The sequence below is a fragment of the Drosophila pseudoobscura genome, chromosome 3 (genome assembly GCF_009870125.1).
Source record: "Drosophila pseudoobscura strain MV-25-SWS-2005 chromosome 3, UCI_Dpse_MV25, whole genome shotgun sequence".
In the NCBI taxonomy this organism is placed as follows: domain Eukaryota; kingdom Metazoa; phylum Arthropoda; class Insecta; order Diptera; family Drosophilidae; genus Drosophila; species Drosophila pseudoobscura.
The window spans coordinates 15,067,422-15,094,532 of NC_046680.1; the positions used below are offsets into that span (position 1 = coordinate 15,067,422).

At 48.3% G+C, this 27,111-nt stretch overlaps 3 protein-coding genes across 8 annotated transcripts in view; 2 read left to right on the forward strand and 1 right to left on the reverse strand.

Annotated features, from left to right (window-relative positions):
• Positions 1–2,015, reverse strand: part of mam (neurogenic protein mastermind) — a 64,264-nt gene extending 62,249 nt beyond the window's left edge. Inside the window, exons 1-2 of one of the 2 annotated variants that reach the window (XM_033378111.1) lie at positions 1,870–2,015; positions 923–1,056 (exon numbers count right to left, since the gene is read on the reverse strand). The gene's annotated coding sequence lies outside the window, so the exon portion shown is untranslated. Of the gene's footprint in view, positions 1–922; positions 1,057–1,664 lie in introns of both variants that reach the window. The other variant, XM_033378110.1, reaches the window with a different exon arrangement.
• A 2,399-nt stretch (positions 2,016–4,414) lies between these two features.
• Positions 4,415–11,349, forward strand: LOC4804771 (serine proteinase stubble). Of its 4 annotated transcripts, none has more exons than XM_001361244.4 (6): positions 4,415–5,014; positions 6,887–7,066; positions 9,186–9,737; positions 9,989–10,166; positions 10,236–10,614; positions 10,673–11,349. In XM_001361244.4, exons 1-6 carry the CDS (start codon positions 4,600–4,602, stop codon positions 10,886–10,888), a joined length of 1,920 nt encoding a protein of 639 aa, XP_001361281.3. In that variant the 5' UTR covers positions 4,415–4,599; the 3' UTR covers positions 10,889–11,349. The 4 variants fall into 4 exon arrangements, with proteins under 4 accessions (XP_001361281.3, XP_004444298.2, XP_004444297.2 ...); XM_004444240.3 differs by lacking the exon at positions 4,415–5,014 and adding an exon at positions 6,126–6,756; XM_004444241.3 differs by lacking the exon at positions 9,186–9,737 and having other exon boundaries at positions 4,416–5,014.
• Positions 11,350–14,035: 2,686 nt separating this feature from the next.
• On the forward strand, positions 14,036–26,875 carry Np (serine protease notopleural). 2 transcript variants are annotated; one of them, XM_033378117.1, is made up of 9 exons: positions 14,036–14,261; positions 18,514–18,778; positions 21,990–22,147; positions 22,212–23,811; positions 23,892–24,341; positions 25,194–25,371; positions 25,446–25,598; positions 25,666–25,937; positions 26,005–26,875. In XM_033378117.1, exons 2-9 carry the CDS (start codon positions 18,514–18,516, stop codon positions 26,166–26,168), a joined length of 3,240 nt encoding a protein of 1,079 aa, XP_033234008.1. In that variant the 5' UTR covers positions 14,036–14,261; the 3' UTR covers positions 26,169–26,875. The 2 variants fall into 2 exon arrangements, with proteins under 2 accessions (XP_033234008.1, XP_033234007.1); XM_033378116.1 differs by having other exon boundaries at positions 14,037–14,261; positions 23,889–24,341.
• The last annotated feature ends 236 nt before the right edge of the window (positions 26,876–27,111 follow it).

The window sequence follows — 27,111 nt, forward strand, 5'->3', positions numbered from 1 at the left end:
TCTCCCGTCTATAGAGGGAAATGGCTTTATTGATTTTAATGTTGATTTCCTGTAGCTTTAAAAGTAGCGGGTTATAGAAATTTAAATCGATATTATCTCAAATCGAATTGGTTTTAAAGAAGATTCGAGAGACCTTCAGGTTCCTGAGGCATTCAACACTCCCTCTCTCTGGCACTTTCCACCACTCGACTCTCTCTCTCTCTCTCTTTCTCACACATACTGTTTCGCGCTGCTACCTACAGAACCGCAAAGGATCTGGGGATCAAGAATTGTTCTGCAACGAGCGATCAGGGAAAGCGAAGGGAAGGTACAGGGACGGAAACGCAAACCCAAACACAAGGCAAAGTCAACAGCGCAGCAACAGAGCAGCAAAGCCAAACAAACGCAAAGAGAGAGAGAGTAAAAACCGAACCGACAACTTCTGAGAAACAGAAGATAGAGAGAGAGAGAGAGAGAGAGAGATCAGGAATGCTCTCCCCGCAGCAGCAGCAGAAGCAGCAGTGGTACATTGTACATCCATCATTTTTTTGTAGTCATTGCAACAACAAGAATGCAGTCTTAGCCACATTTATTTGGCAATTCTACGGTTTCTCAATACAAAGAAAAAAAGCAACAACCATAGACAAACTCACACAAAAACTGGTCTTGATCTATTTTTAAGTCCAAGCTTCGGTTGGGAAGCTTTTGCTCGAGCTTTAAGCAACACACATATGTACAAAGTACACGAAACATAAAAAAAAAAAACATCAATCAAACGAAGTTCTAGCAGCGCGAATGGCTCAAGGTCTGATCGAAAATAAACCACGAAACGGGTTTCGCCACCACCCACAGCAAATACAGACGGGCACCATTTGATACCCTATGGGAGAGATGTACCCTATTTGGAGGGGGAGGGGGGGTAAGATAAGAGGTGCGAACTTACCCCAGCAGCTGGGCGATAATCCAATTTGATTTTGTTTATTTATTATAGTATTCCATTTAGTAGTCAATTACTCGTAGTATTTCCACAGATATTGGTTGTTCACTTTTGTTTTTGTTTTTATTTGATATTTGCAACTGCAGCAAATGTAAGCATGGTAAGCAAAAACAACGAGCACGAGAGAGAGAGAGAGAGAGATCAAGTCAGTTCTCTCTTTACTCTTTCTCTATCCCACTCTTCCGCCAAGGTGTATTTTTATAACGTGAGGCATTCCAAGGGAGGGAAGCGCCTCCCTCTACGATAATCGCTTATTTTTTATTAATTTAAGGCCACAATTTATGTGCCACAATGAGAGCAAAAGAGGCAATAGGCTACTCGATGAATGCCTCACCTTTCATTTATACACCTTATGCCAAGCAATGCATGTTAGAGAGTGTTTGTGTGTGAGTGTGTGAAAACCAAAACAAAACACGCAGAAAACATTGCAAGACAGAGAGGAAGAGAGCGAATATTGTTTTTGTAGTTTCTTTTGATTTTGCTGTTAGCGGGCCCTGCAACATGTTGCATGTGTTTTTTCCCCGTAAATATCTAGCCGTAACGGTAAAAGCAAACGCAGCACAGCACTCTTTGGAAGAGTAAAAGCCGGAGAGCGGAAACAAAAACACAAACAAACACACACACACACACACACACACACACAAATTCAGCGACATGGGACGCTATCGCGGGGGTTGGTTTAAATTACTTGTAAATAATATTATAAACACTACATAAACAATCAATTGAGTAACTTTTTATCCAAGCTGTTTCGAGCACAGTTCAACACACAAGCCACTCTTTATTTAATTCTTTGTTTAAACATGTTCACAGTGGAAGCACTTTTTAGTTTACTTGTTGTACCGAAAGTCCGAAAAAATTAAGAACCCGAAATTATAAACAATGGATAATACATTTATTTAATTTTGGCGGAATTTTCGGAATTCAGAAGAAAATTCGGCACAGTTTTGTTGTTTCATTGATCGCGGCAGAAAAATTTGTGAGACCATTTTTTCATTTTTCTGGCTGCAATGTGCCCATTTTTACTATTCATGTTGCTGGAAACAATGTTGCCAGATAAAACCCACCCCAATACTAAGCGTACTGCGATTGTTGATCAAACACGGTGAGGTGAGGTTTATAGGAGCCTTGGAATGTTGCTGGACTGATTTGCCACACGGTCCATACCTTTCTAAAGCCAGTGAAACATATTTAGAGGGAATCGAAGAGGCCATTTTTTCAAAGAATGAAAATCTTTTAAATTTCCTAAAATGCACATACAAACTTATTGTTTTGAAGTCATGTAAATGTTTCTGTTTGCGGTTTATAAAACTGATGAAAAATAGATTTATCTGTTACGATATTTTCATATCGATATATTAGGTTTTTTTGGTTCATTTTTAAGCCGCGGAAAGCTCGTACTCGACAGGAAAAATTAGTTTATATACACTCTACACTAGCATAAGTCTTCAGTGTCTTCAGATTCATATTGAAACGATTTACAGCTTTTCTCAAACTGATTACTGAACTAAGTTGATCCACTATACATATATCATCTAGAGAACAAAAACCTCTCAACTGTGGCACAGTGGCGCCACCGTGGCGCATTTGTATTATACATTACAGGGCAACTAACTACATGTAACTAATGATGTCTAATGATGCAGTGTGCCCAATTCATTATTTTATGGCTTGGACTATTTGATTGTGCGCGCCATCCATGTTGTACATCCCGTTGGGCAGGATATCGCCTCTACTGGTTCCATTACCTTTTGCTAACACTGTCTTCCGCCTCCTTCTTCATCATCATCATCATCTTCTTCATAAATCATGTGCGACAAGCAGTTGGTCGCAACAGCAGCTGCCCAGCTGGCAGTCGAGCGTTTGGAGTGGAAATGCAGACAGAAGAACTAATTGTTATAATGCTCGGACATCACAGAGCTCATTCTTGAAGCTCAACTTAAAGCAATATCTTGAGGAAATTATGAGGATAGAGCGATAGCCCAGGCTTAGGACACTTTATATATCTTACTGTCGTCTTGTGGTCCCCTTTTACAGAGGTAACTCCGCTGGGAGTCTGGGGCAATGCAGCAAACAGCATGCAACAAGTACAAATCGCATTAGCTTGCGTCTCGTAGCATTTGGCAATGGACAAATGGATATGCGCAATCCAAAGCCATGAAACTCCCAAAGGGAGGCAAATATTTATTAGATTTATTAAATATTATTATGCGCAATTACAAGCGTTTTCCGTTTGGGGGAATGGGTTTCTGGGCCCGAGTGGCACGACAACCGACCTTGAACGCCGCCGCCACCCATTGGGACAGCCGAAGCCATAGCCAAAAGAGAAAACTGCTTACACCCACTGCTTTGGCTGAAACAAGCGTTGCCATTGTGCCGTGCGGGGGGGTGAGCCCGAGCCCGAGCCCCAACCAGGGGGTTATGTCACTGCTGTGGCCTATTTGGTGGAGTGCCACAAATGGCACAATTCCGCATCCCCGCTGGAGCCCATAATTTGTACATTAAACACATTAAACTATGGCCCACTCGAATGGGCCAATGCCTCCAGCGATTTGTGGCACGTTGCACGGCATGCAACATCCCATCGAATCACAGTGGATGGGGGGGGGGGGGGGGGGGGGGGGGGGGCGTTGACAATGAAAACGCGAATGTGTGTCATTGATTCCGTGACTTTGGACAGTAATTATCGATTGTCGCTTTGCCTCTTGCCATGAACTCAAGATCTCTTCGCCCCAAACAGATATACGCTTGAGATGCACGCGGGTGTGCGGTGTGTGGCATGTGGGTTTTTCCTGCAGCAATTTGTTCGGAAATTGTTGGTTTCCCTAAGCACTCGAATTAGTGCGAGCGAAAACATGACTTCCTCTTTGAATTTGTGTGTTTTGTGTGGGGGCCCAGGGAGGACAGTGCGGCTTACTAGTCAGCGACTAGCGATTAGCCAGAGTAAGAGCAGCAGCAGCAGCCACGGACAGAAACATGCAACTACTACACTGAGAGAAAAATACATAGATAGATACATATGTACATGTTTTCTTCGATCGAGGCCAGGAAAGCATCAGTCAGAGTAAAAATTTCTTTAAATTTGTGCGCCTGAAAAGGGAACATTCCTTGTCCAAAGAACCATAGAATCAGCACTTTCGGGTGAGCGTGAGGAATTATATTAAACTATACGAAACTTTTGTCTTGTAACCTTTGGTCGAATGATGTTTAGAGCTTTTTTCTCTGTGCAACTGGAGCGACAAAAACTTGTTGCCTTTTGCCTGGCGCTCGGCTCTTCTTCTTTTCACTTTCGTTTTCAATACGCGTCTCTCACTGTCTCTGTCTCTCTGTGGCTCTATGTCGCCGTCTCTTCGTCTCTTCGTCTCTCTGCCTCTCTGTTTCTCTCTTTGGTGGTGCCTATTACTCAATAGCCGCTCGACGGAGCCCCAGCCCCGGTGTTGATGGCATTTTGATTTTGAATTTGTCAGCCAACTGTTTATTAAGTGTTTTGACTCGAAGGCAAACTGTTCGCGAACGGCTGGCTGCTGGCTGCACCAAAAAATCACCAAAGGTGTAAAAATATATACGTACATATATAAAATAAAAAAAATACACTCACTGAGAGAGTGAGAGCAGCGGCATGTATGCGTACAGGTGGTGAAAATTGTAAACTTACGGGTAATTCAATTTACTGTGCCACTCCGATCCACTTCAGGGCAGGCCCGGGCTATGCAAACGAGACGCGATTATTCAATCAAAAACTCGCGCCGCTACGTGAATTAAGTGAAACACAATTGCAGAAATCGGTGACAGCAAAAACAACCAAAAACCAAAACAAAACCAACAACGAAAGTACACATTGCAAAATGCGCCTGCGCCTGCCCCTGCCCCAGTCCCCCTGGCTGCCCCTGTTGCCCCTTCTGCTGCTGGTGCTCGAGAGTGTGGCGGCCGCCCAAAGCAGCTACAACTCCGTCTACAATGAAGTGATTCCGCCGGAGCTGAAGCAGGCCATCGACAAGGAGCTGCCAAAGCAGGCCAAGTTCTTCGATGAGCTGGATCGTAAGTAGTTCCCACTCACCCCCAGCCCCTCCTATACGATCGTCACCGTCAACTCAAATCGGGTTCGTTGCCTAAGTCTTTCGTCTTGCACAATTTGCATATTGGTTAACACGCGACGCGATGGGGCCTGGCCCGGGGTAACCTTGATCTTCGGCTGCTCCGCTTACCACATCCACCTCCGCTATCGATACCATGTCAAGTTCGGACGCTGACTCACCGATGGACCAAGGGTCCCGTCCCAGCGAAAGTCCACATTCCACGTTCTTGGCGTTGGGGCACCCCGAGCCCAAACCGAGCCCAGGGCCGACTGGCCATTATTCATCGCGCTTAATTGGACTTTCCAAAAGACAGACCCGACAACCAATTAGCCGCCACAGAGCTGGAAATGATTACACATTAACATATGTATGTACAAAACATAAAACACACACTTTGAGACACATCCGAGCCGAGCCAAAGAAAGAAAGCAAGAAAGCCCCGCTTTTTCGGAAAATTGTGAATGGCCATCAAGGCAAAATATTATAAATAACAATTGCGCACAGAGCACCATATAAAAGACATATATAAAGACACATATACATATGTATGTATGTATGTACAAAGACAGATAAAAGATACCTGAATGCTGCACAAGTTCAATGGCAGCTGAAGCAGATCGGAGCAGATCGGATCGGATCGACTCGGATATGTAATATGAGTAAAAGCAAAAGTGTTTCCAGATACATATGTATGTGTATGTGTGTATGTATGTACTCGTACCACAGAGACAGGAAAATCAACTGCAATTAACTTCAATTGCACACTCGTCGCATTCGCGGCATTCGAAAGTGTTGCCCAGCATGAGTCGGCCAGTTTCCCAAAGACCAAAGATTATAGATTATTTTGGCTGACTTTTATGTAAGCGAAAACCTTGGCCACAGCCAAAAGCCAAGCAACATGTTGTTAGCTCCAAAAAGAAATAAAAATGTTGCACAGCTCATCCACTCTCTCTTTCCCACTTGCACTGCCAGAGCCCCGAATGACGAGTGAAATGCCGAAATGTTGGTGGCTCTGTTCGGCTTCTGGTTGGACTTCGGCTCGGCAGCAGCTGGCAGCTGGCATCTGGCAGCAGCCTCGTGCTTTAACAGCCGCAAAAGCTTGGCTTAGTTCTGAGCTGAATTTCCCGACGCGCGGTCGCCTTTTGTTTGCTGGATTAACAGAGTGGAGCGGAGCGGACTGTGTGTGTGTGTGTGTGTGTGTGCGCATGCGTAAAGCCCAGAGCAAGACGGTTTCGGTGGAAAAGCAAAGTCTGCGGCGAACCGAGAGTTTTCTTTTTTCGTGCGCCGTCGTTGCGCATGCGTGGGCCGCAAGAAAGCGCCAGCTAAATGAAAACAAAAGTGAAATCCTTAGCCGCCGTAATAGCAGCCTAGTGGCAGGACCACCGCTCCAGTGACAGCTCCAGATCAAGAAAAAGCGAAAGTGCAAGAGCCAGAGTACAAGTGTTGGCCGAGAGTGAAAGTCCGCGTCGATCCTCCATCCAATCCATTCCACTGCCATGTCTTTGCCCAGACACTCGAAGGACACCTGGCTGCGGCTCCTCGTGGTCGGCGTGGTCTGCGCGGGCTGTGCCCTGGCCGGCGTCTCCGGCCTCGGCTATCCGAGTGCCCAGCAGGAGCACGACATGCTCATCCTGGACGCCCTCTCCCGCCGCAGCGGCACCGGATACTATGGCGAGAACAGCGTAATGGAGATGCTATCCCGAAGTACTTAGCCAAAGACAACTTGATTTGATTTGATTTGACTTGACATACGAGTAGAGCCTCGCCTGAGACTTCCTCCTGTCCAGAGACTAATTTTCTTCTCTCTTTCCCCCAACTCCCAACCTCTCTGTAGTGATACCGCAATCGTGCCGCTTTCGTGGCCACAAGTTCGAGTGCGGCCTGTCCATCTCATGTGTCTTGGGCGGCGGCAAGCCCCTGGATCTGTGCTCTGGCGGCATGATCTGGTCATGTTGCGTCGACAAAGATCTCGATGCCGAGGAGAGTCCGCATGCCGCTCCAGTAAACAATACGAGTAAGTACTGCTACACCAACCACCCCTCCCCCTCCCCCTCCCCCTTCCCCTTCCCCGCAGGCTTCCTTCCCAAGCAGGGCAAACAGTTTATTCTGGAAGACATTCCGCCTCCTGCTTTCCCCACCCGCGCCGCCATTGGCCGATTGCAAATTGCTGCGCTTCGAGTTATGCAATTCGGATTCGTATAATAGCGCTATAAATTAGCTTGCATTTCGAAAATGACAACAAATTGCTCTCCGCGCACACACAGACACACAGAAACAAGGCAAACAGATCACACAGATACTCCAAGTATGCGCCCATGGGCAGGCACACACACACACAAAAGCCGAAGAAGTGATCTCTAAGTGGAAGGTGTTAAAGTTAGATCATCTCAGGAAAGCCTCCATTAAGATGGGGATTTCGGGAAATTACATACATTTCTTTGGGTTGGGATATATTAAGATATGGAATGGATATGCTTATGAAACGAAATGAATGTTATCTAGAAGGAAATCCTTTTTATAAGAAAATTAATACAAAAAGCAGCGATTTTTGCGATTAACAGATTAGTGCCAAATATTAACTGATATAAGAAACGATAATTAAATAAACGAAGCACATATCACACATTAAAATCAAGATAAATCCAATAAACCAGTTATATACAGAAAATATATATCATATACAAATATTAAGAGTACATTTTGGAACCGATAGATTCTGATCCTAGCTCCTCCAATAACAATCACATTCACATTCCTCAAACCGAATTTTGGTGAATAATCGCTGCTTTATGGATCAGTTGGTGCATCCATCGTCAAGTGCATTGGTTACTTGTATCGTAATCGCAGAGAAACCAATTACCAATGCAGCAACAGCCACAGCCACAGCCACAACAGTAAAAAGAATAAGAGTTACTTTATGTATACGATATTATGCCACACACGCATACTATATGCAACAAAACTCGTGGCTTCTACCATTTTGTTGTGCTCTGTTTAATTTTCTAGAGTAGTAACTTCTTCTTTTTGGTGTTTTTTTTTGGTGTTTATACTCTTTGAGAGGTCTCTATTATTTTGGGCAGATTGCTGCGTAATAAAATTGATCAGAATCGAGTCTATACATCTACTATTTCCTTTTTTAGGCACACCACTTAAGAACTCACTCAGTCTCTCCAGTCTGAAGAGAGTCCATCCAAAGGGCTGCTCATCGATGGTCCCAGGGTATTCAAAATTCGGCTTGCATAGGCAGGCTTTCGTTAATTTTCCAGCAACACAACATTACAACATGGTTATAAATAATTCTTAGTGGAAAATTTTTGTTATGTTTTCCTCCCTTTTTGGGGGCCCACATCAATCTCTTTTTCCACCTTTTCCTTTTACCGCAATTTAAACCTAATTTTTTAGTGTTTTTTTTTTCTTTCCCTCCCTTGAAGCCCATAAAGAAGCGGGTTCTCAGTGACTTTCTTTAACGTCTGGGCGGCTTTGTGGTTGGTCGTTGGCCAAGTGTAAAGTTTTCCCAAGACGCCAGGCGACAATGATAAACCCAAAAACAGAAAAAAACAAAATAAAAAGGTAAAAAGCCAAACCCGAAATAGGCAAAAGTCACTTGCGGAAATAAACGAAGGTGAACGTTTTCGCATTTAAAAGTGAAATTTTGTGTGTTTTCTTTCTTTGTTTCAACTGGGCTCAGGCATCCCCCAAAAAGCCCTCCCCCCCGTCCTCCCAGCAGCAGCTTTTGGAGTTCAGTTTTATTATTTGTTTGCTTTCAAATGTGGGAAAAATCACAGCGCAAAAGTTACGGCATAGTGGGGCACAGTCCAAAACCAGCCCCAGCCCCAAGAAAGTGTTAATCAAGTCATGACGACGTTCTGTCTCTGGGCCGAAATGACTTTTGGATTTGTTTGAATTACGTGCGAAGCCAAAGTCACTAAGTGTCCGACTTTGTCTTTGTGTCAGCCGTTGGTCAGAGTCGCCTATTGGCCATCTACTTGTCGGTGACATAATCGGTGTCGTGGCTTTATGATGATGGGCCTGGCCTCGTCTGGCAATTGGGGGAAAGTCTGACCCACACGACACTTGCACAAACCGAGAAAAAGACAGCCTCATCATCGTCCTGAATCATGATTCTCACACAGGTGACATAATACACTTGCATGACATTTACCCCGATCTGTCGCCGAACGCGAACAAGCCACAGCACCAGCAGCAGCAGCAGCAGCACCACCAACATCACCAGCACCACCACAGCAGCAGTGGCAACGGCCTGTCGGCGGCCTCATCCACATCATCCACCTCATCCTCATCGGCCTCCGCATCAGCGGGCCGGCCATCCTACACCGGCAGCAGCAGCAACAACAATTACTACAGCACCAAGCGTCCCACGCTGTACAGCGGCTCCAATCCGTACAAGCCGGGACGTCCCTCGTCCTCTCTGAATAACTGGGAGCACGAGACGGGGCAGTCCGTCAGTGGCATCACCAATCATCTGGACAGCTTCTTCGATGCCGATGGCCCAGCGCCCTTGGATCCAGCGGGAGGACAGCAGCAGCCGCCGCCACCCCACGAGCTGCTGCCCAACGCCCAGGCCTTTGCGGTGGGCAATGTCCTCGATTTGAATGCGGGCGAGGCGGCCGACGAGTATCAGAGTGGTGGAGGATATCACGAGTCCAGTTATCGACCAGTGCCGGGTACCAATCCATCACGTACCTCTCTCTGTCTCTCTCTCTCTCTCTCTTACACACACACACACGTAGCACAACTGCAAACGATTTTCCTTTAAGTAGCACCACCACATCATCAACCACTCTACACTCTCGCACCACGCACTGTTGTAGATTCTGTTGTGTTCTATTTGAATCTTTCTCTCACTTTAAAGTACTTTCTTTTGGATCAACAATCAACTCGTCTCTTTCCCTCTCTCTCTCTCTCTCTCTCGCAGGCTGTGGAGAGGTGTACACCCGCTCCAATCGCATTGTGGGCGGCCACTCCACAGGATTCGGCTCGCATCCCTGGCAGGTGGCCTTGATCAAGAGCGGTTTCCTCACCCGAAAGCTGAGCTGCGGCGGTGCCCTGATCTCAAACCGTTGGGTGGTCACGGCCGCCCACTGTGTGGCTACGTGAGTACAGCTTGCACCCTACAACTACACCTAATTGACGTTGAATCCCTCTCCTCTTCCGATATACAGCACCACCAACTCGAACATGAAGATACGCCTGGGCGAGTGGGATGTGCGGGCGCAGGAGGAGCGCCTGAACCACGAGGAGTACGGCATCGAGCGTAAGGAGGTGCATCCGCACTACAATCCGGCGGACTTCAAGAACGACGTGGCTCTGATACGCCTGGACCACAACGTGGTCTACAAGCAGCACATCATACCCGTCTGCCTGCCGCCGGCGTCGACCAAGCTGACGGGCAAAATGGCCACCGTGGCGGGGTGGGGGCGGACGCGGCACGGACAGAGTACGGTGCCGTCGGTGCTGCAGGAGGTGGATGTGGAGGTCATCTCCAACGATCGCTGCCAGCGATGGTTCCGCGCTGCGGGACGACGGGAGGCCATCCACGATGTGAGTATTGATTCCGCCATTGCAATGGGAACTATTCTAATTGAAGCCCCACTTGCAGGTGTTTCTCTGCGCCGGCTACAAGGAGGGTGGCCGGGACTCCTGCCAGGGCGACTCCGGTGGTCCTCTCACCCTCACCATGGACGGCCGCAAGACGCTGATCGGCCTGGTCTCCTGGGGAATCGGCTGCGGCCGGGAGCACCTGCCGGGCGTCTACACGAACATCCAGCGCTTCGTGCCCTGGATCAACAAGGTGATGGCCAACGACAATGCGTAGTGCGGGACGCGGCCCGCCCCTGGACCAGGGGAGCAAACTGAATTGGAAGACTGCACCTGTCCGCGGAGAAGGTGTGCGGTTGAGCGGTTGTGCGGTTGCGTGTCTCCGTCGCGTTGCGGGGATGGTGATGGTGATGGAGCGCCCCCAGCGTCCGCATCTCGGGAGCCAGGCCATGTGATTCCTCTACGACTCGGGGTTGCTAGTGTGTAAGACGTAGGTCGTCGCCATCGCGAGCCTTGTATTTATTTTAATCTAATTCCAGTTTCCAGGGACCCCCTATCCCAATCCGAACCCTGCCCCCCATTCACCCCTGCATTCATTTGTTGTTCGGGTTAAACTTTCCATATTTATTACACTGTTCGACGATCGATTCCTACGATAGACATTCACTTACAAAACCATCATATTTATAGTGTTAGTTATTTAAACAATTATAAAATAAAAACAAGTATTAAAATGTGTACAAGGTGTATGTGAAATTGGCTTTCATTTGCCTGATTCAAGACCCATTTTTATAGATCATTTGGAATCCCTGGAGTTCCTTTCTCTTGGAACTCAAAAATGTCTAGAGATCTGGTTTCTTGCAGACTTTAATATCCATTTCCTAAGTTTATTGTTGTGCTAAAGCATATTTATCTCTTTATATTGTTTAAAATTAAATTTAAATTGTAAAAGAATCCTTGACTTCTTCAGAAATTTTCAAAAAATTAGTTGTATACTTTTGGGTTGGTTTCTGGCTGATAAGAGTGATTATAGCCCCCATTTGCAGTGGCTAGAAGGTGGGAAATGAAGTGCATGAATTAACAGCATAATATGACTAGCGTTCGGGCTCCTCTCTATGTTTTTTCCATCTCTCATGATAAGTGCACACATTATAAAGAGAGAGGGATAACAATGCCGACGCTTACGTATAATTTCTTATTAAATATATTGTATAAATGGCATAAATCATACGATCATCTATGTACTGACTGAGGATCGGTTGGAAAAGTAGAGCCGTGGCTCGTGCCGCGCCTCCCAACATTCCCGCTCGTTTTTACTACAGATTTTCCACACCCACAATTGAAAATAATTAAAAATTGCCCCATAATAAAATAAAGTTCTCGTCAGAAAAACTTTTTCCGTTTCGGTCGGCAGGAAGAGACTTGTGGGATACACTGTATAGTTTTGGGGCTTGTTGCTCCGCCAAATTCCAACTCTACACGCACTTGACAGTCTTTGTTTACATTGACTTTACGCATTGGCCCCAACAAAAAGTGGAGCTGTCCCCAGCTGATAGCCAAGTTCCGAACCTTTGGGTACAGCCAGGCCCAGAGCGAATTTTGTGGCTTAAGAAATCAAAAGACAAACAACAAGCAGAAAAACATTAAAGAATGAAAAGTAAACAATAAACAGTCGTAAGGGGAAAGAAGTGTTGAGATTAAGTCGATGTCCCAAACACATATATTCCCGGCCCGGAGTGGAGTTGCGACAGTGCCACAGGTGCCACAGACAGAGCGTGGACTGAATTCCTAATGAGTTCAACTTCCGCCAAGACATTCAGAGGGGATCAAGACTCTGCCACTTTGTGGCTTCTTATCAGCGGGTATCGTGTGGATTCCGAGATGCTCAAATATCTGTAGGAGAAACGCAGACCAAGGGGAGACCAAGGTGGAGCGGGGGGCGAGCACAGTAGCTAATGATGGAGCTTATCAGCCAACGCACACTCTCTCTATGAACTCTCTCTCTGTCTCTCTTTCTATCTCTCTCTGGGACGGACTCGCTCTTAGGATCCACATTGGCATCCACTTCTTTTGGCCAAAGAACTGGCCACCAACAGGCACTGCTTGTCGATTTGCCTTTCAGTTGCTGTGGAGCAGCTGTCAAGGTCTCACAAGTTCAAGAAACGGCCGAATCCGAGTCCGAATCCGAGTCCGAATCGGAATCCTCTCCGCCATCGTTTGCGTCTGCCCCCATCGCCATCGCCCTTGCTTTTGGCCAAGTTGAGTTAATTGTGCGTTTTGTTCATTAAAGAAAGAAACATGGCAAATAAATGATATTATGATCCGCGTCTTCGCCTTCCCCCATTATTCCATTTGTTTGGACGGACCTGTGCCTAAATCTTGTTTGATAACTTGCTTGCTTTCGGCCACAAATGGTTGTTGCTTTTTTTTTGTTGCTTGAAGCCTAATGATCTAATGGTTTCTGCCTAATGAAGTGCCTGATAAAATGCAATTCTTATCAGCAAATAGCTCGTACATATGTAGATATGTTCAACCACACTCTAACGTTCGCAAAGATGGACTTTCTTAACCTGAGGACGTGCATAAATTATAACACACTCACACCTGGATGGATGGTGACAAAAAGAATGGCCAGAAGCAGCACAAAATATGAAAAGAACCAGAAAGAAAGGCCAGCTTTCGGGGGGGCCGAAGCATCGCATACCCTCGCCGAAGGGGATCGATTTACACATCTATCATGGATAATACCTTAAGAAAGGGTACTCATAGAGTGTAGAAAGCATCCAGATCTCTAAAAGTGTCTCTGTGTGTGTGTGTGTGTGTTTGTTTGTTTGTTTGCTTCTCTGTTGTGTGCTGCTTCTTGCTATTTTAATGTGAAAGCGCTGTTAGCCCCAAAACTGGAGAAGAAGCGCCGTAGTACCCCTGCCCATGACTTGCCCCTACCCCACTCCGCCCCTGGCGAACAGCATTTGCCGCCAATCAGCTGTGCCGAGAGAGAGAGAGAGAGAGAGAGCGAGAGAGTCAGCACAAGAGAGCCCATGTGCATGTGTGTGTGTGTGTGAAGTTCATTTGAATAAGAAATAGCGCCTAGCATTTGGCTGTTCTCGCTGCTGGCCTTAATGGAAACCGTTATGCGCGTAGCAGTCGGCGTCGCTGCCAAGCTCTAGCAGCGGCACGCATGCGCGCACATGTTGGATCCGAGCCCCAGCAAACGAGCGAGCGAGCGAGCGTGCGATAGAGAGAGAGAGAGAGAGAGCGAACTTCTACCAATTTCGCTTTGTCGTTCTTCAGCTCTGCCAACGTCTCAGCCACAAATCTCAGTCAACGTCAACGCCAGCGTCGGCAGCAGCAGAGTCTCTGCCTCGTCTTGGCCTGGCCTGCTGGTGTGTGGATCTTTTGTGAGCGCGCTCCTCCTCAGACGTGCGCAACTTGTCGCGGTCTGACCACGTCCACGTCCACGTCCGCGTTTCGTTTCGTTTCGCTTTGGTCTGGTCTTTGTCGCGGGATCTTCTTCCACACCACACCGCCACCGCCACACAGCACAACCAGAGAGCACTCCGCACTAAAGTGCTCCACTCCGCTCTCCGACGAGAGCTGCTGCGTTCGTGCGTGTTTGTGCAGTTAAATAATTGGCCTGACCCAAGTCCGAGGCAAGTTCAAGTGCAGATACGATATACATACATATGTACACCCGTGCGGCAGGAGGATCTGCGAGAATTTCGGCAGAGCTTCCTCCGCTCCGGCCAACAATAACCAGCAATTATCCCGCGACTAACAGTGTTTTGTGTGATTTTTTCTTTCGGCTCTGGCCTGAAACAAAGGGCAGTCGCTGGGAATAAAAGAAAGGCAACGAAAGAGAGAGAGAGAAAAAGCGAGTGTCAAACAAAAGCCAAATGTGAAGAAACTCATAAAACGGACAGACCAAGAAGTTAAGCAAACATCAAAGTAACAAAAAACACAAAAAAATGGAAGAAAAAAAAAACCAAAGAATATAATAACAATAATACAGTAACAGCAAATTAAAAGAAATGACCCAAAAATAGGCGGCAGCAGTGGGGAAGAAGTTAGACCGAAACGCCACGCCACGGCACGGCACGGCACGAGAGCCGCCAGCCGAAAGCCCAACGCAAGCAAATGCAAACGATGCGAGTCTGAGATACGAGATACGCATCTGTCAGATACGCCGGCCCTAGAAATCTCTCCATCTCTGTGTGCGTGTGTGTGAGTGCACTTTCTACCGCGTACAAGTCAATTAAGCGCCAACTCGGAGCACTCTTCGGATACATATACAGAGACCAGACCAGCAGCCCACACAGATGCAGCAGCAGCAGCAGCAACAGCAGCAACAGATACAAGCGCACACGATAGATGCGCATAACTGCAACTAACTGCACCATCGGTGGCAGGGGGAACATGGGGCAGCAACAGCAGCAACCGCAAAACAAGAGCAGCAAGTTCAAGCGCCCCGCAAACACGGCCAAAGCTCAAAAACAAGTCCAAAGCAAAAGTTGCAGTTGGCTCGCTCCAATCTGATCTGTTCTGTTCTGTTCTGTTCTGCTCTGCAACTTATCTGCTCCTGCTGCAAATTTATTGAAATTCCTGAAAAGTACAGAGCCGAGCCACAAGAGTGGCAGCAGCTTAGTACAAGTGTTTCAATTGCGGCTGCTTCTGCTGCTGCTGTGGCACGGCTCTTGCGGCGGCCAAGACCAGAGACCAGAGACAAGAGCAGAGCAGACCAGAGCTGTGCTGCTGGCTGCTGGCTGCACCAAAAGATTTTTGCTTTTCGGTTTAAAGAACTGGTCTGATAGTCGTTTCAGGGAGACGATGCATAAGACTGGGTATGCCTATGGCCTCGGGTATGAAGGGTTAGAGAAAATACGAACAAAAGTATGGGGCAGTGAATTCATTCAATAAAAGGTCCAACAGTAAGGACACATAAAAGATACTTTACTACCAAGTGAAGGAGAATGTCCTATCTTGATCATGATCCTGCTGCCGTGAATGGAATTATTATAGGCCTTTTGTTGCCTCAATTTCTATTGATCTATGATCAATTTCCTGTTTTCCAAAGAAACACTTCCCCAACAACCATTCGATTCGATTCGATTCGCTGGGTATCCATCGATCGACTCCATTCTCCGTCCACACACACAGTTCTTCCTTATTGTTGGAGGCCTGCCGCCCCTCCAACTGGCTTTGGTCTAAACTGCAGTCAGCAGCAGCAGCGGAGGAGCGGGCTGGAGGTGGAGCCGCAGCACGTTTGGCTTGCGGCACAGATGAGCTGGAGCCGTGCCCCATACCCATACCCGCACCTCGGTGTTATTTGCATTTCATGTTCCTGGGTCGCGCTCTGGTTTATACAGGTTTTTGGCGCAGAGGCAGAGGAGCCACTCCCGAGATGCTGCGGCCCGGGCGGTAGCACAGAATGCCACACAATAATTATTGTAATTTGCATTTGGCATTTGCAATTGAGAGATTGCCACTGATCCGATTTCAATTCCCATTGCAATTATTTGGCCCTCAGGGGGGATCCACTTCGAGTTCGTGCCTTGCAGTCTTTGGTTTTTGTGAACTAATGACGGCAGCAGGTAGAAGTACCTGATCCATGGCAACCCGCAGCAGTACAAACCAGCAACAGAAACACAAAAATAAAACCAACACAAATTTCTCCCAGCTCTTTTCCGTTTTTGGTAAGCAGAAATGAAAGCAGAAGCAGCGGAAAGCGGGAAGCAAGACTTACTTCTTATTTGATTATACCAGATATGTACACATACCTGTAGATGATATACATGCCTTTTGATGGACTGCCCCGTTCCGCTGTAAATGGCATCATTCTTTTGTTCGCCATTTGAAGCTGCAAGTTACAAGCCACAAGCCGCCATTTCACTTTTCTTTTAAGTAAAGAAATTAGCTGGCTTTCGCTTTTTACCGAGGGCACACACCACAGCTGGCAAAATGTATTTTTAATAACAAACAACGGCGGCAACAATTGTAATTTCACTTTTAACGAGCCAACGAAACTGTCACTTGTATCGGGTCCGAGTGGCAATTACTTAATTGCCCATAAAGGCAGTGCTGATGATGATTTCTTCTGACGAGAATCATGCAAATCATTTTCTGGCTCTGACCCAGATCCGGCCAAATCTCCATCGCCATCTTCCCAGGCATTCACGTGCCCCGATTCTGGTTATCGCTTCTCTCTCTCGCAGTAGCCGAACCGAAATTCATGTTAATTTGCACACAACACACCGGGCATCGCCAACACACAATTATACAGATTCAGATACAGATACAGATTCAGATACAGCTACAGATATTTCTGGTGCTGTGAACGTGAACGTGACCCAAATACACAAATAGCTGGCCAGCATTTTTGAGGCATTCGAGGCGGCTGTGAAAAAAAGCAAAACAATCATCGAGGCGAGTGGCTGTCGAGGTGTGCCAGCAATTAGTTCGATAATCTGCCATGGGCTTATACACGAGTACATCCGTACAAATGTATGTTTTATGGCTTCCGTTCTCTCCATTCCCCAGAGTCTTTCCCTGAGATGCTGGTACAGATCTGATTAGTTAATGGCTATGGACACCTCTAAGACAAACAGAGCCGCAGCCGCTGATGCTGCCTTCCGGTGGGGGGGTTCAATGACCGTATTACGCAACACACACTCGTAGAACAGCAGCAACAGCAGCAGCAGCCAACAATGAGAGTTACTCTCCCCGCCAACCGTTAGCCCGGCCAAAGCCCCGCTCTAAACGCAGCTAATTTCTCAATGCTGCAGAATCGTGACTCAAAGAAAGAACCAAACAAACAGAACAGAACAGAACAGAACAGAAACGATCCGAGAAGAAGGCTCGATCAATGAATAGTGGTATGTGCGAGTGTAGTACTGGTATGTTGTCACCGCAAGATGCCTCTGGGCTGTTTCTGTATGGGTATGGGTATGGGTATGGGATAGTTACATATATGTAGACACGCATTGTCATCCGTTCCCGGAGCAGGTCCAGTTAACTTTAGCCAACTCATCATCATCGCCGGCTGCTGCTCGTTTGCTCGGTTGCGCTTTCTTTGATTGCCACAGTTTATGTCATCGTTTCTGTAACTGAACTTTCTTTGCTCGATCGAACTCTGGATCAATTAGCCGTCTGTTGAACTCTGTTCCGAGCGAGGGGCTGAGAACTAGTTATGGCCATGGGAATGGACTTGAAGATGGGCATGGGAATGGAAAAATGCATTTCCGAACAGTTATATAAACGAAGCTTAAGACTAATCCATTGATTATACAATCTCTAAGTCGGTTACCGTTTGGAACGCTTTCTTTGTTATCGCACACACACACACACACACACACACACACACACACTCGCTCACTTTTGCTTTCCATTTGGGGCATTTTGGGCATGACTAAACCCACACTCGTACGCGTCATATTACACATACGCCCTGGGTGCCGAACATCAAACATTTAGCGCCATTCGTTTTCTGTTACCCTTAGAGCGGGGTATTGTGGGTTTGAGAATGAAGAATCTACAAGCCAGTGGAGTGGAACAGCCATATTTCCATGGGATAGTCCAACCAACAGTCAAAAGTACTAAAGCTGTCAAGGGATCAGCGGATCGGCGAGGGTATCCAGAGCTTCGGCCTGCGAGCATTGCCTTTCTATCTGGTTTTTTTCTTCGTTTTTGCATATGCAAGTCACTGGAGAGAGACTTTCACCTACTTGAGTCAGCGGCATACTGCTTCTACGCACTTGCTCGACTGTGCCGCCTCGTCGTGGTGCCTGCCTGGGCCGTGCCCATAACTTGCTGTAGAAATGCCACAGCGATTAATTTGAATAATGCCGTCAAAACGTTTCACATTTCCACATGACTCACACAATAACCAATTTATGTTTCATTTTGCAGATGGGTGCACAATACACATCCACAGATACAGATACAGATAAAGACGCCTACACATACAGAGCCACAAGGAGAGCCACAGATCTAGCACCCAAAAGTAGAGCAACGTCAACCAAACAGAAGATGTCACTGCCACTGCCGCTGCCACTGCCAGGCCTCGTCCTCAGCCTCCTCCCCCTCCTCCTCGTGTCACTGGCCAGCCTGAGTCTGGTGCTGCCGACAACGAACGCCAGTCCCGTCTTTGTGGATAATCCCAGCTTAGCACAGTGTAAGTATCCGCCCCCCATCCAGCCCTTGGCCACCTGATATGGAATCATCCCAGCCATCAGCAAAGCTGTTGTCAAATCATTGACGATCTTATTTAGCTGGAATTACTCAGCAGCTACAGATACAGATACAGCCACAGCTTATGCCTGGTCTACATACATGTATGTACATTGTTTCCCAAGAACTCCAGCACTTTCTCTCACGTAGCCCCATTAAAAGTTTCTTTTGTATAGGGGTCCAGAGAGGTAATCCCGCGTAATAATGGGGGAAATCCGTAATGAGCACGTTCCAAAATAAAATATATCGGTACAAGTGTGGGGATGAGACAAATAAAGGAATCCTGTTTTCCCCAAAACCTAACAATTTCTTGGAATGCAAAGGAACATTTATAAATAAGAGTTTTGTAAACACATGGCAGTGAAAGGTGAAGTGTTTTTTGTCAGGTGTTAGGGGTTTTTTCAAAGATGAAGTCATGCAGAAAAAAAACACATCCGTTCAGTGAATAAAAGTAAATAATTTAGAGGTGAATTAACACAGGAATTTCAATATTTACAAAGAGCCGAGGAAACAGAGACTCAAAAAAAAAAATGGAAATCCGATTGGGATAGCTCCAGATTGGAATCCCAATCTATGAGAAACTATCAATCAGTTTTCTTTTCATGTAAAACCTGAAGTACGGATAGAAGTTTGCCATAGTTCTGGGTCATCTCTTGGGGATTTCATGGCTCTCCAAAGCTCTGAGAGATCAGGTTCCTTTGGCACCGCAAGCATCTGGCGATCTGGTAGCAGACACTACAAAATATTTAATGCCAAAAATAAGAAAATACAAAAGACTGAAGCGACAAACTAGTTCGGATTGAGAACAGAGGTAGAGGTAGAGCCAGAGCCAGAGCCAGAGAGCATTTCTAATGAAAGTAATCAAATTTAATGACGATAGAGACAGGCGTCTCCCGGGCAAGGAGATTAATTGGGTCATAGCCATTAAGAGCCAAATTTATACGCTATTAGCACTTCCTCTCGGGGCCCCACACGGCTGCCAATTTGTCTGCGAGAAACAACAAAGAGCAGCCATTCATTCAGTGTGAGAGCAGGTGAGAGATGAAAATAAAACTACACAACTTTCATATACTCATAAGAGCCAGAGCCAGATCCATAGCCAGGCAACGAGCCAAGCAGCCAAACGGCCAAACGGGCAAACGTCAGCGAGCAAAAGCAATTGAGGTCAACCATCAAAGAATGTTGCCATAAAATGAGCCACCGCTTCCACCACTACCACTACCATGGTCGTCGCCAGTCAGGCAGCAAGTCCGACTCGGACGCAAGCCGGGAATCTGAATCTGAATCTGAGTCTCAATCGGAATCGGATTCGGATTGGTGTGGCACACTCTGGCTCTGACTGTGACTCTCCTCTCCGTAAGAAAGCCGGCGCGCATTTCATGTTTATGACTGGTCCAGCAGCAACAAAGAAAAATATAAGAGAAACAATATATACCCGTACATGGCCAAGACGGGAAGAGGCGGCCACAGAAAGCGGAAAGTAAATTTGATGGCAAGTGAAAGGGAAATAAAACAAACAGAGGCAAAGTGGGGCCCAGATCGAACTGAACCTTCGGGTGTTCGGTTCTTTGGTTCTTCGGCTGTTGGGTTCTCCTGGTAGCTGACCCACTTAGCCACTGCGCCACTCACCCACAATCGTGCCACGAAAATGTTGCCGCATTCGCATGCCAAAAACGAATTTCCTACATTGCAATGCGGGCCAGGTCTGCTGCCAGGCCGTGGCCGAGACTCTGTCGTCTGTCGTCTCTGGCTGTGGGGCGGGCTGCTTGGTAGGCTGGCCGAGTGGCTGGCGAAACATATGCTAAGCCGTTGACCCAAAAAGCCACAAAACGAAATGCAAACAGAAATCGAGAAACACAGAGATACTCGAACAGAGAACACGCTGCCACTGCTGGCGTCTCAGCCAGCGTCGACGGCGACTGCTCAGCCGGCGTCTAGGAAACGTGACCATCGCCATCGCCATCGCCCTGACCATCGCCTTGGGTACAAATTTTGGTGTACTGAATCCCATATGCAGGCCGCCAGTTCGTGTCTTGAGTCATTCGCTTGGGCCTCTGCCGCCTGCAAACCTTCGCGAAAGACCACTGATGTCAGAATTTCGTGCTAATTGCATAAGAAATGCGCGACACTTTACGGCTTAAGTTCAATAAACGCAAAACACCAAAAAGACAGCTGGCAATATTTCACAGCCTTTGATACCCTTTGAAAGGGCTTTGCTGAGGCCACACCGACTAGCGGCATATTTTGTGGCATTTATAAAAAGAATGCTTAGGGGGTTTGAAAGTGGTAGAGCGGCTGTATCTGATAAATCTAGTGGCTTTTATTGGTCTTCAAGTTGAAGAAGAAGTTTCTGTTTTCAAAGAGCATTTAATGCAGAGTGTTCCCCCGTTTTATTTGCCTTTGATTTAACCTGAATATCAAAAAAGAGCAAAGGCGGCTAACAAAGTACGTTATTTATTTGCGAGTATTTTTGGGGAGCCTGTCTTGGCCAGGCTTGTTATGTTTATTTATGGTCAAAAGCAGAACAGGATCGCGAACTGGGCCGGCCAGCTCGTGCTCGTCCCTGGCCGCGTTCGTTTAGCAATTTTTCCGAGAACCCCCCCCAACCCCCCGAGGCACGCAAAACTTTTGGCCTCATCTTATGTAAGTTCAAAGCTCTCGCTTGGATAATGCCCGGCTCGATTACACAATGATCATGCTGCTGCTGATGATGATGATGATGATGGTGGTTCTCGGTTCTCGCAGAAGCAGCACAAAAACAGAAATCATAAATAAATAACAATAATGCGGATGGGGCTACTGTTGCCTCATCGGGCGGTCTGGGCCCCCATGATACGATGACGCCCTTCAGCCGTTTGCGGCTTTTATGGGCCGCTGGTGCTTGGTGGTTCGTGCCTCGTCTTGGTCTTCGTTTTCGGCCTGTTGCCACTTCATTTTCACTTGTGTTAACTGTTGTTTGCCTAACGGTGAAAGGCCAGACCTCTCAAATTGGCGTACAAATTCGAAGGCGTTAATCGGCCCCGGCAAACGGAAATGGTGTGGAGCATTCGTATGGAGTATTGATAGAACCAGAAAAGGCATGGGCCAGTCATCATCATTATTATAGCTATTATTAGTACTCATTACTATTGTGTTTATCATTATCTTCTGGACAGTCCAATCGGGCCGCAATATTCGACATCTGCCCTGCATCGTGCGGAAGTCCGGCCGCTCCGGAGTCTGCATGTTCGCCATCGACTGCATCAAGCAGAACGGCACGCACCTGGGCACCTGCATCGATCGCTTCTACTTTGGCTCCTGCTGTGCGATGAAGGTGAGTCTCCCCAGCCCCCAGCCTCCTGGCCACCCAACCAACTAATACTCCTTTTTCCTTCCAGGAGGAGGCTTCCCTGTTCGCCCCGGAGCTCAACGACAACAGCATCGACCAGAATACCATCTCGCACTTCGCCCATGAGTCCACCACGCTGCCCACGAGCTCCCTCTTCAAGCTTACCACCGAAAGTGGCATCAGCAGCAGCAGCAGCAACGGCGGGGACACCACCCACAAGAACCACCAACAGTCGACGCAGCACACGAGCAACGAGCTGCTCAAGAACGTCACCCAATCGTATCTGAGCACCGCCAAGCCCGTGCGCACCACACTCTCGACCACCACCACGCGGCGCCCAGTGCAGGACCACACGACTCACAAGAACTCGCACTTTGTGGTACGGACAACGGCCAAGCCACCAGCAAGTCCACTGCCATCCACCACGGCTAAGCCGCCGCGTCGGCGCACCACCAGCGCCAGGCCAGTGCTGACCACTGGCCCCGTGGCGGTTGAGCAGCGCATTGAAACCACCACGGTCCCCATCAAGTTTGTTACCTTCCAAATTGTGGAGACGACAACGCCGCCTTCCACAGAGCCCGGCAACAGGGTGGAGACGACAACGACAACAACCAGGCGACACACAAGGCCCACCACGAGCAGCAGCAGTGGCAGCAGCAGCTCGGCATCTTTCAAAACAACAACCACAACTGCACCCATCGCAAGCACGACGACAAAGGCACCAGAAACCACGGCACAGTCCAGCACTCAGCGTCCGACACCGCCTCTACGCACCACCACCCCCAAGCCCCACAAAACACATTCGAGTAGACGGCCAACGCCCCCAAAGAAGCCGATTGGGTCGACAACAACCACCGCTAGTGGCACGCAAGCCACAAGGAAACCAGTGGAGAGCCTTAGCAGCACCACCAGCACCGCGAATGGAACCACAGTAACGACTGCACCAGGCCGCAGGCCTGTGATTCAAACCACCAGCTCCATTACCTCTACGACAACAACCACGAGCACATCTTTCAAGGACGAGTTGCACGGCAATCGGACAACAGCCACAAAGCTGCCAGAGCGCACCACTCAGGCGCCCAGGCCAAGGCCGAAACCAACTGGGGAGTACGTAAAGGTGCCCGTCATGCTGGCGGAGCCAGCCACCCCCACAGCGACAGCAAGCACTAGCAGTACCGCCTCAAAAGCACCTTCAACAACAACCACAGTCACAACCACTGCCCCACCTAAAACGAAGCCTAGCAGCTCCACTACAACAACAACGACAACAACAACAACAACTACGCCAAAGCCCACGCGTCGTCACACAACCAAAGCCCCAATCACAACACCAATCACCACTAAAGCAACAACAACAACAACAACGACAACAACAACCACCCCCAAAACAACGACAAGGACAACAACAACAACAACAACAGCCACTAAACCTCCCACAACGACGGCAGGCACAGAGAGACCATTGTTGAGCACCAGCACTCCCAAAACAGAAACAACAACCACCAAGAAGCCCGGCCTGATCACCTGGACGGACGTGGAGGCTGAGCCACAGACGAACGCAAGCATTTCCAACGACTGGCAGCCGGCACCACCCCCACCCAACCAGCAGCCCGAGTTGCAGGCGCTGAACAAAACATCGGCGAGCACAGGTGAGTGTGTCTTTTTCTTGCGACAAGTTTTGTTCTTTTCTAATGCAGGTTTTCGCTTTCCAACCGCCAATCGGCAGCAGCACCACCCACGGCCACCGACAAAGTGGTCATCTCTGTGGCCACTAGTGTCAGCACCAGCGAGTCGAAGCCTGGTTCGGGAGAGAGCAGCAGTCCTACAGAAAAGCCACACAGGACCACGAAACCACCGAAAGCCACAAGCACCGCCAGACCAGTAACCACGACGACTGTCAAAACCACAGAGGGACCAGAGAGCAGCACTAGTAGCAGCAGCAGCAGCGGCAGCAGCGGCGTTCCTTTGGCCTCCTCATCAACATCATCTTCCATTGAGCTCAGCTCGGAGACGGGATCAGGCAGCAGCACCACCGCAGAGCCAGCAACGACAGAAGTCGCAGCGGCTACCACTGATTACAGCGGCGAGGAAGTGAGCCTGACGACGATCATGGAGCCAGCAGCTGGTAGCACAACGCTAGCGCCTGCAAATGCTTTGGAGGGCGTCGATTACAAAGAAGGTGAGTCCACAAGAGCGAGCACATGGGTCCATGGTGTCGTATTGTCGTTGTATCTGTATCTTCGAGGTACGCGTCAGTCAGAAAAACTTGTTTCCTTCGAGGAGAAATCTATTAATATACCAGACTTTGGTCATAAGACAAAGCCAAGCATGCGTGGCCATTAAATTCAATTTGAAGGCTAAACGTTGGCCTTGAGCCCAGAGTAAGACCACGAAGAGATGGAGTTGGATGCTGTCTTGGCAGGGCTGACCGCCAGCTCATAAATGCCCAAGAAATCTCCTAAGCCTGGCTGCTGCTGCTAGACACACCGAATCCATACCCGATGTCCGCAACAATTTTTACAGCAATCATTTACAATAATGATCCTACCCCTGCCCCCTGCCCCACCGCCTCGCTTCGTCGGTCATTGTGCCGCTTGGGTCACGTTGCGTTCTTCCGTCTGCGGAGCCACAACAAATCAAACAGAATCCAAACCAACTCCTGGACCCTTGCCACAGCAGCCCCCTGACCGATTTGCGGCTGCAGAAACAATCTTGATGCACGAAACGAGTCGGTCCGAGTCGGGACAAGTTGCGGACCATAAAGTAGGCCGTTGACTGCTTGCCTTGTGGCCGGCCAAAGTCAAGGACTGCTGGTCGCCTCGCCTCTTCTTGTCCAAAGCATGTTACATTGGCCCGGCCCGGGCCGGACTGGACTGGGGCTGGAATGACTGAGTGCCTGGCGAAGTGATTAAAATGTTTAGGGCCTTTTGGGGCCCATTATTTTAATTGTGACCTGGCACAGTGCCTATTAGCAGAGATCTCCTTACTCATCCTGGGCCTCCCCCCCTCTCTCCCACTCGCCCCCTTTCAGTGTGCGGACGTCGCATGTTCCCCGAACCGCGCATTGTTGGTGGAGCCAATGCCGCCTTCGGACGCTGGCCCTGGCAGATATCGCTGCGCCAGTGGCGCACCTCCACCTACCTGCACAAGTGCGGAGCGGCTCTACTCAACGAGAACTGGGCAATCACCGCCGCCCATTGTGTGGACAAGTGAGTAGATGCGATTTCCGATGCCCTCCTCCCAGCGGGAGAAATTCACGAGTGATTTGCTTGGGTGCTTTCAGTGTGCCGCCCTCCGATCTGCTGCTGCGCCTGGGCGAGTACGATCTGGCCGAGGAAGAGGAGCCCTACGGCTACCAGGAGCGACGTGTGCAGATCGTCGCCTCTCATCCACAGTTCGATCCGCGGACCTTTGAGTACGATCTGGCCCTGCTCAGGTGAGTCTGCATCTCTCGGCTTGGTAATTTATATCGATTTCCGTTTCCTGTTCTGCCATCCGATCAGGTTCTATGAGCCGGTGGTCTTTCAACCCAACATCATTCCCGTTTGCGTGCCTGAAAACGACGAGAACTTCATTGGCCAAACGGCCTTTGTCACCGGCTGGGGACGCCTCTACGAGGACGGACCACTGCCCAGCGTCCTGCAGGAGGTGGCCGTGCCGGTCATCAACAACACCATCTGCGAGTCCATGTACCGCACCGCGGGCTACATCGAGCACATACCACACATATTCATCTGTGCCGGCTGGAAGAAGGGCGGCTACGACTCCTGCGAAGGTGAGTAATGGCCGTCGATTATGGCACTGCAGGATCCACTGAATAATCCCCATTTCGCACCTCTTAGGCGATTCCGGTGGCCCCATGGTGCTACAGCGGGAGGCCGACAAGCGTTTCCAGCTCGGCGGCGTCATCTCGTGGGGCATCGGGTGCGCGGAGGCCAACCAGCCGGGCGTCTACACGCGCATCTCCGAGTTCCGGGACTGGATCAACCAGATTCTGCAGTTCTAGTTCAGTCGACCTCGCCTGTGTATTATGCTTAATACTTAGTGAATGCCTAGCACGTCTTCCACCCACGACTCCGCACCGACCCGACTCCCCAGCGAGATCGGACTCTCGGCCCTGGAACCCAACTCAAACTCGGACTCGTGCTCCGGTTATGGCACTCGCTCGGAGATGGCCCATAGCCCATAACCCGAGCAACGATTTCAGTTGCCACCATTTACCTCCACCTGCCCGCAGCTCAAGCGACACCACTACCACTCTGCCGAGACCGCTTCCATTGTCATAATCATAATCTTAGCGTTGCCTAGCCTAACCCTAAACTAGTTAGTGAATGTGATTAACAAGCACACTAAACGAGAGAGCGACGACTATCAGTTTCGCTGTTGCTGTCGCAGTCGCAGTCACAGTCACAGCTCATGTAACGTATTAATCGATTTGACCCTAATTTATTCCCATTTGCTGTAAATAATTTTCTAAATTATTGCATAACATTTACACCTAGCTTTAGTCCCGTACGCGTACGCATTATTATATAGAATCTCGAAACCTTTTCGATCCTTCGGTAGGGCATTATCACATAAGTCGCTTCTCCTCGAATCGAACCATGCGGAAGAAGCTATTGTAATTTTATCTTATAACGTACTGTAATTATTTATTTATAGCAGATCATGCTCGACAAAATTAATTCAATTAAAATGTTTAAAACAAACCAATGACTCTGTGTAATGACAGCAATCTTTATTACGTAATCGAACTAAAGAAGCATTGTTTCAGATGATCGGAATTTCGAAGAAGATCTGGAATACATATATGAATACCAAATCCCTATATATGTACATAAAGTAGAATGATCATTATAGTTCCGCCGTTTTACAAATGATATATCTTTGCGGGATTATGTCGATTCAAATCGAAATCAACAACAGCATGTACATATGAATGTATACTT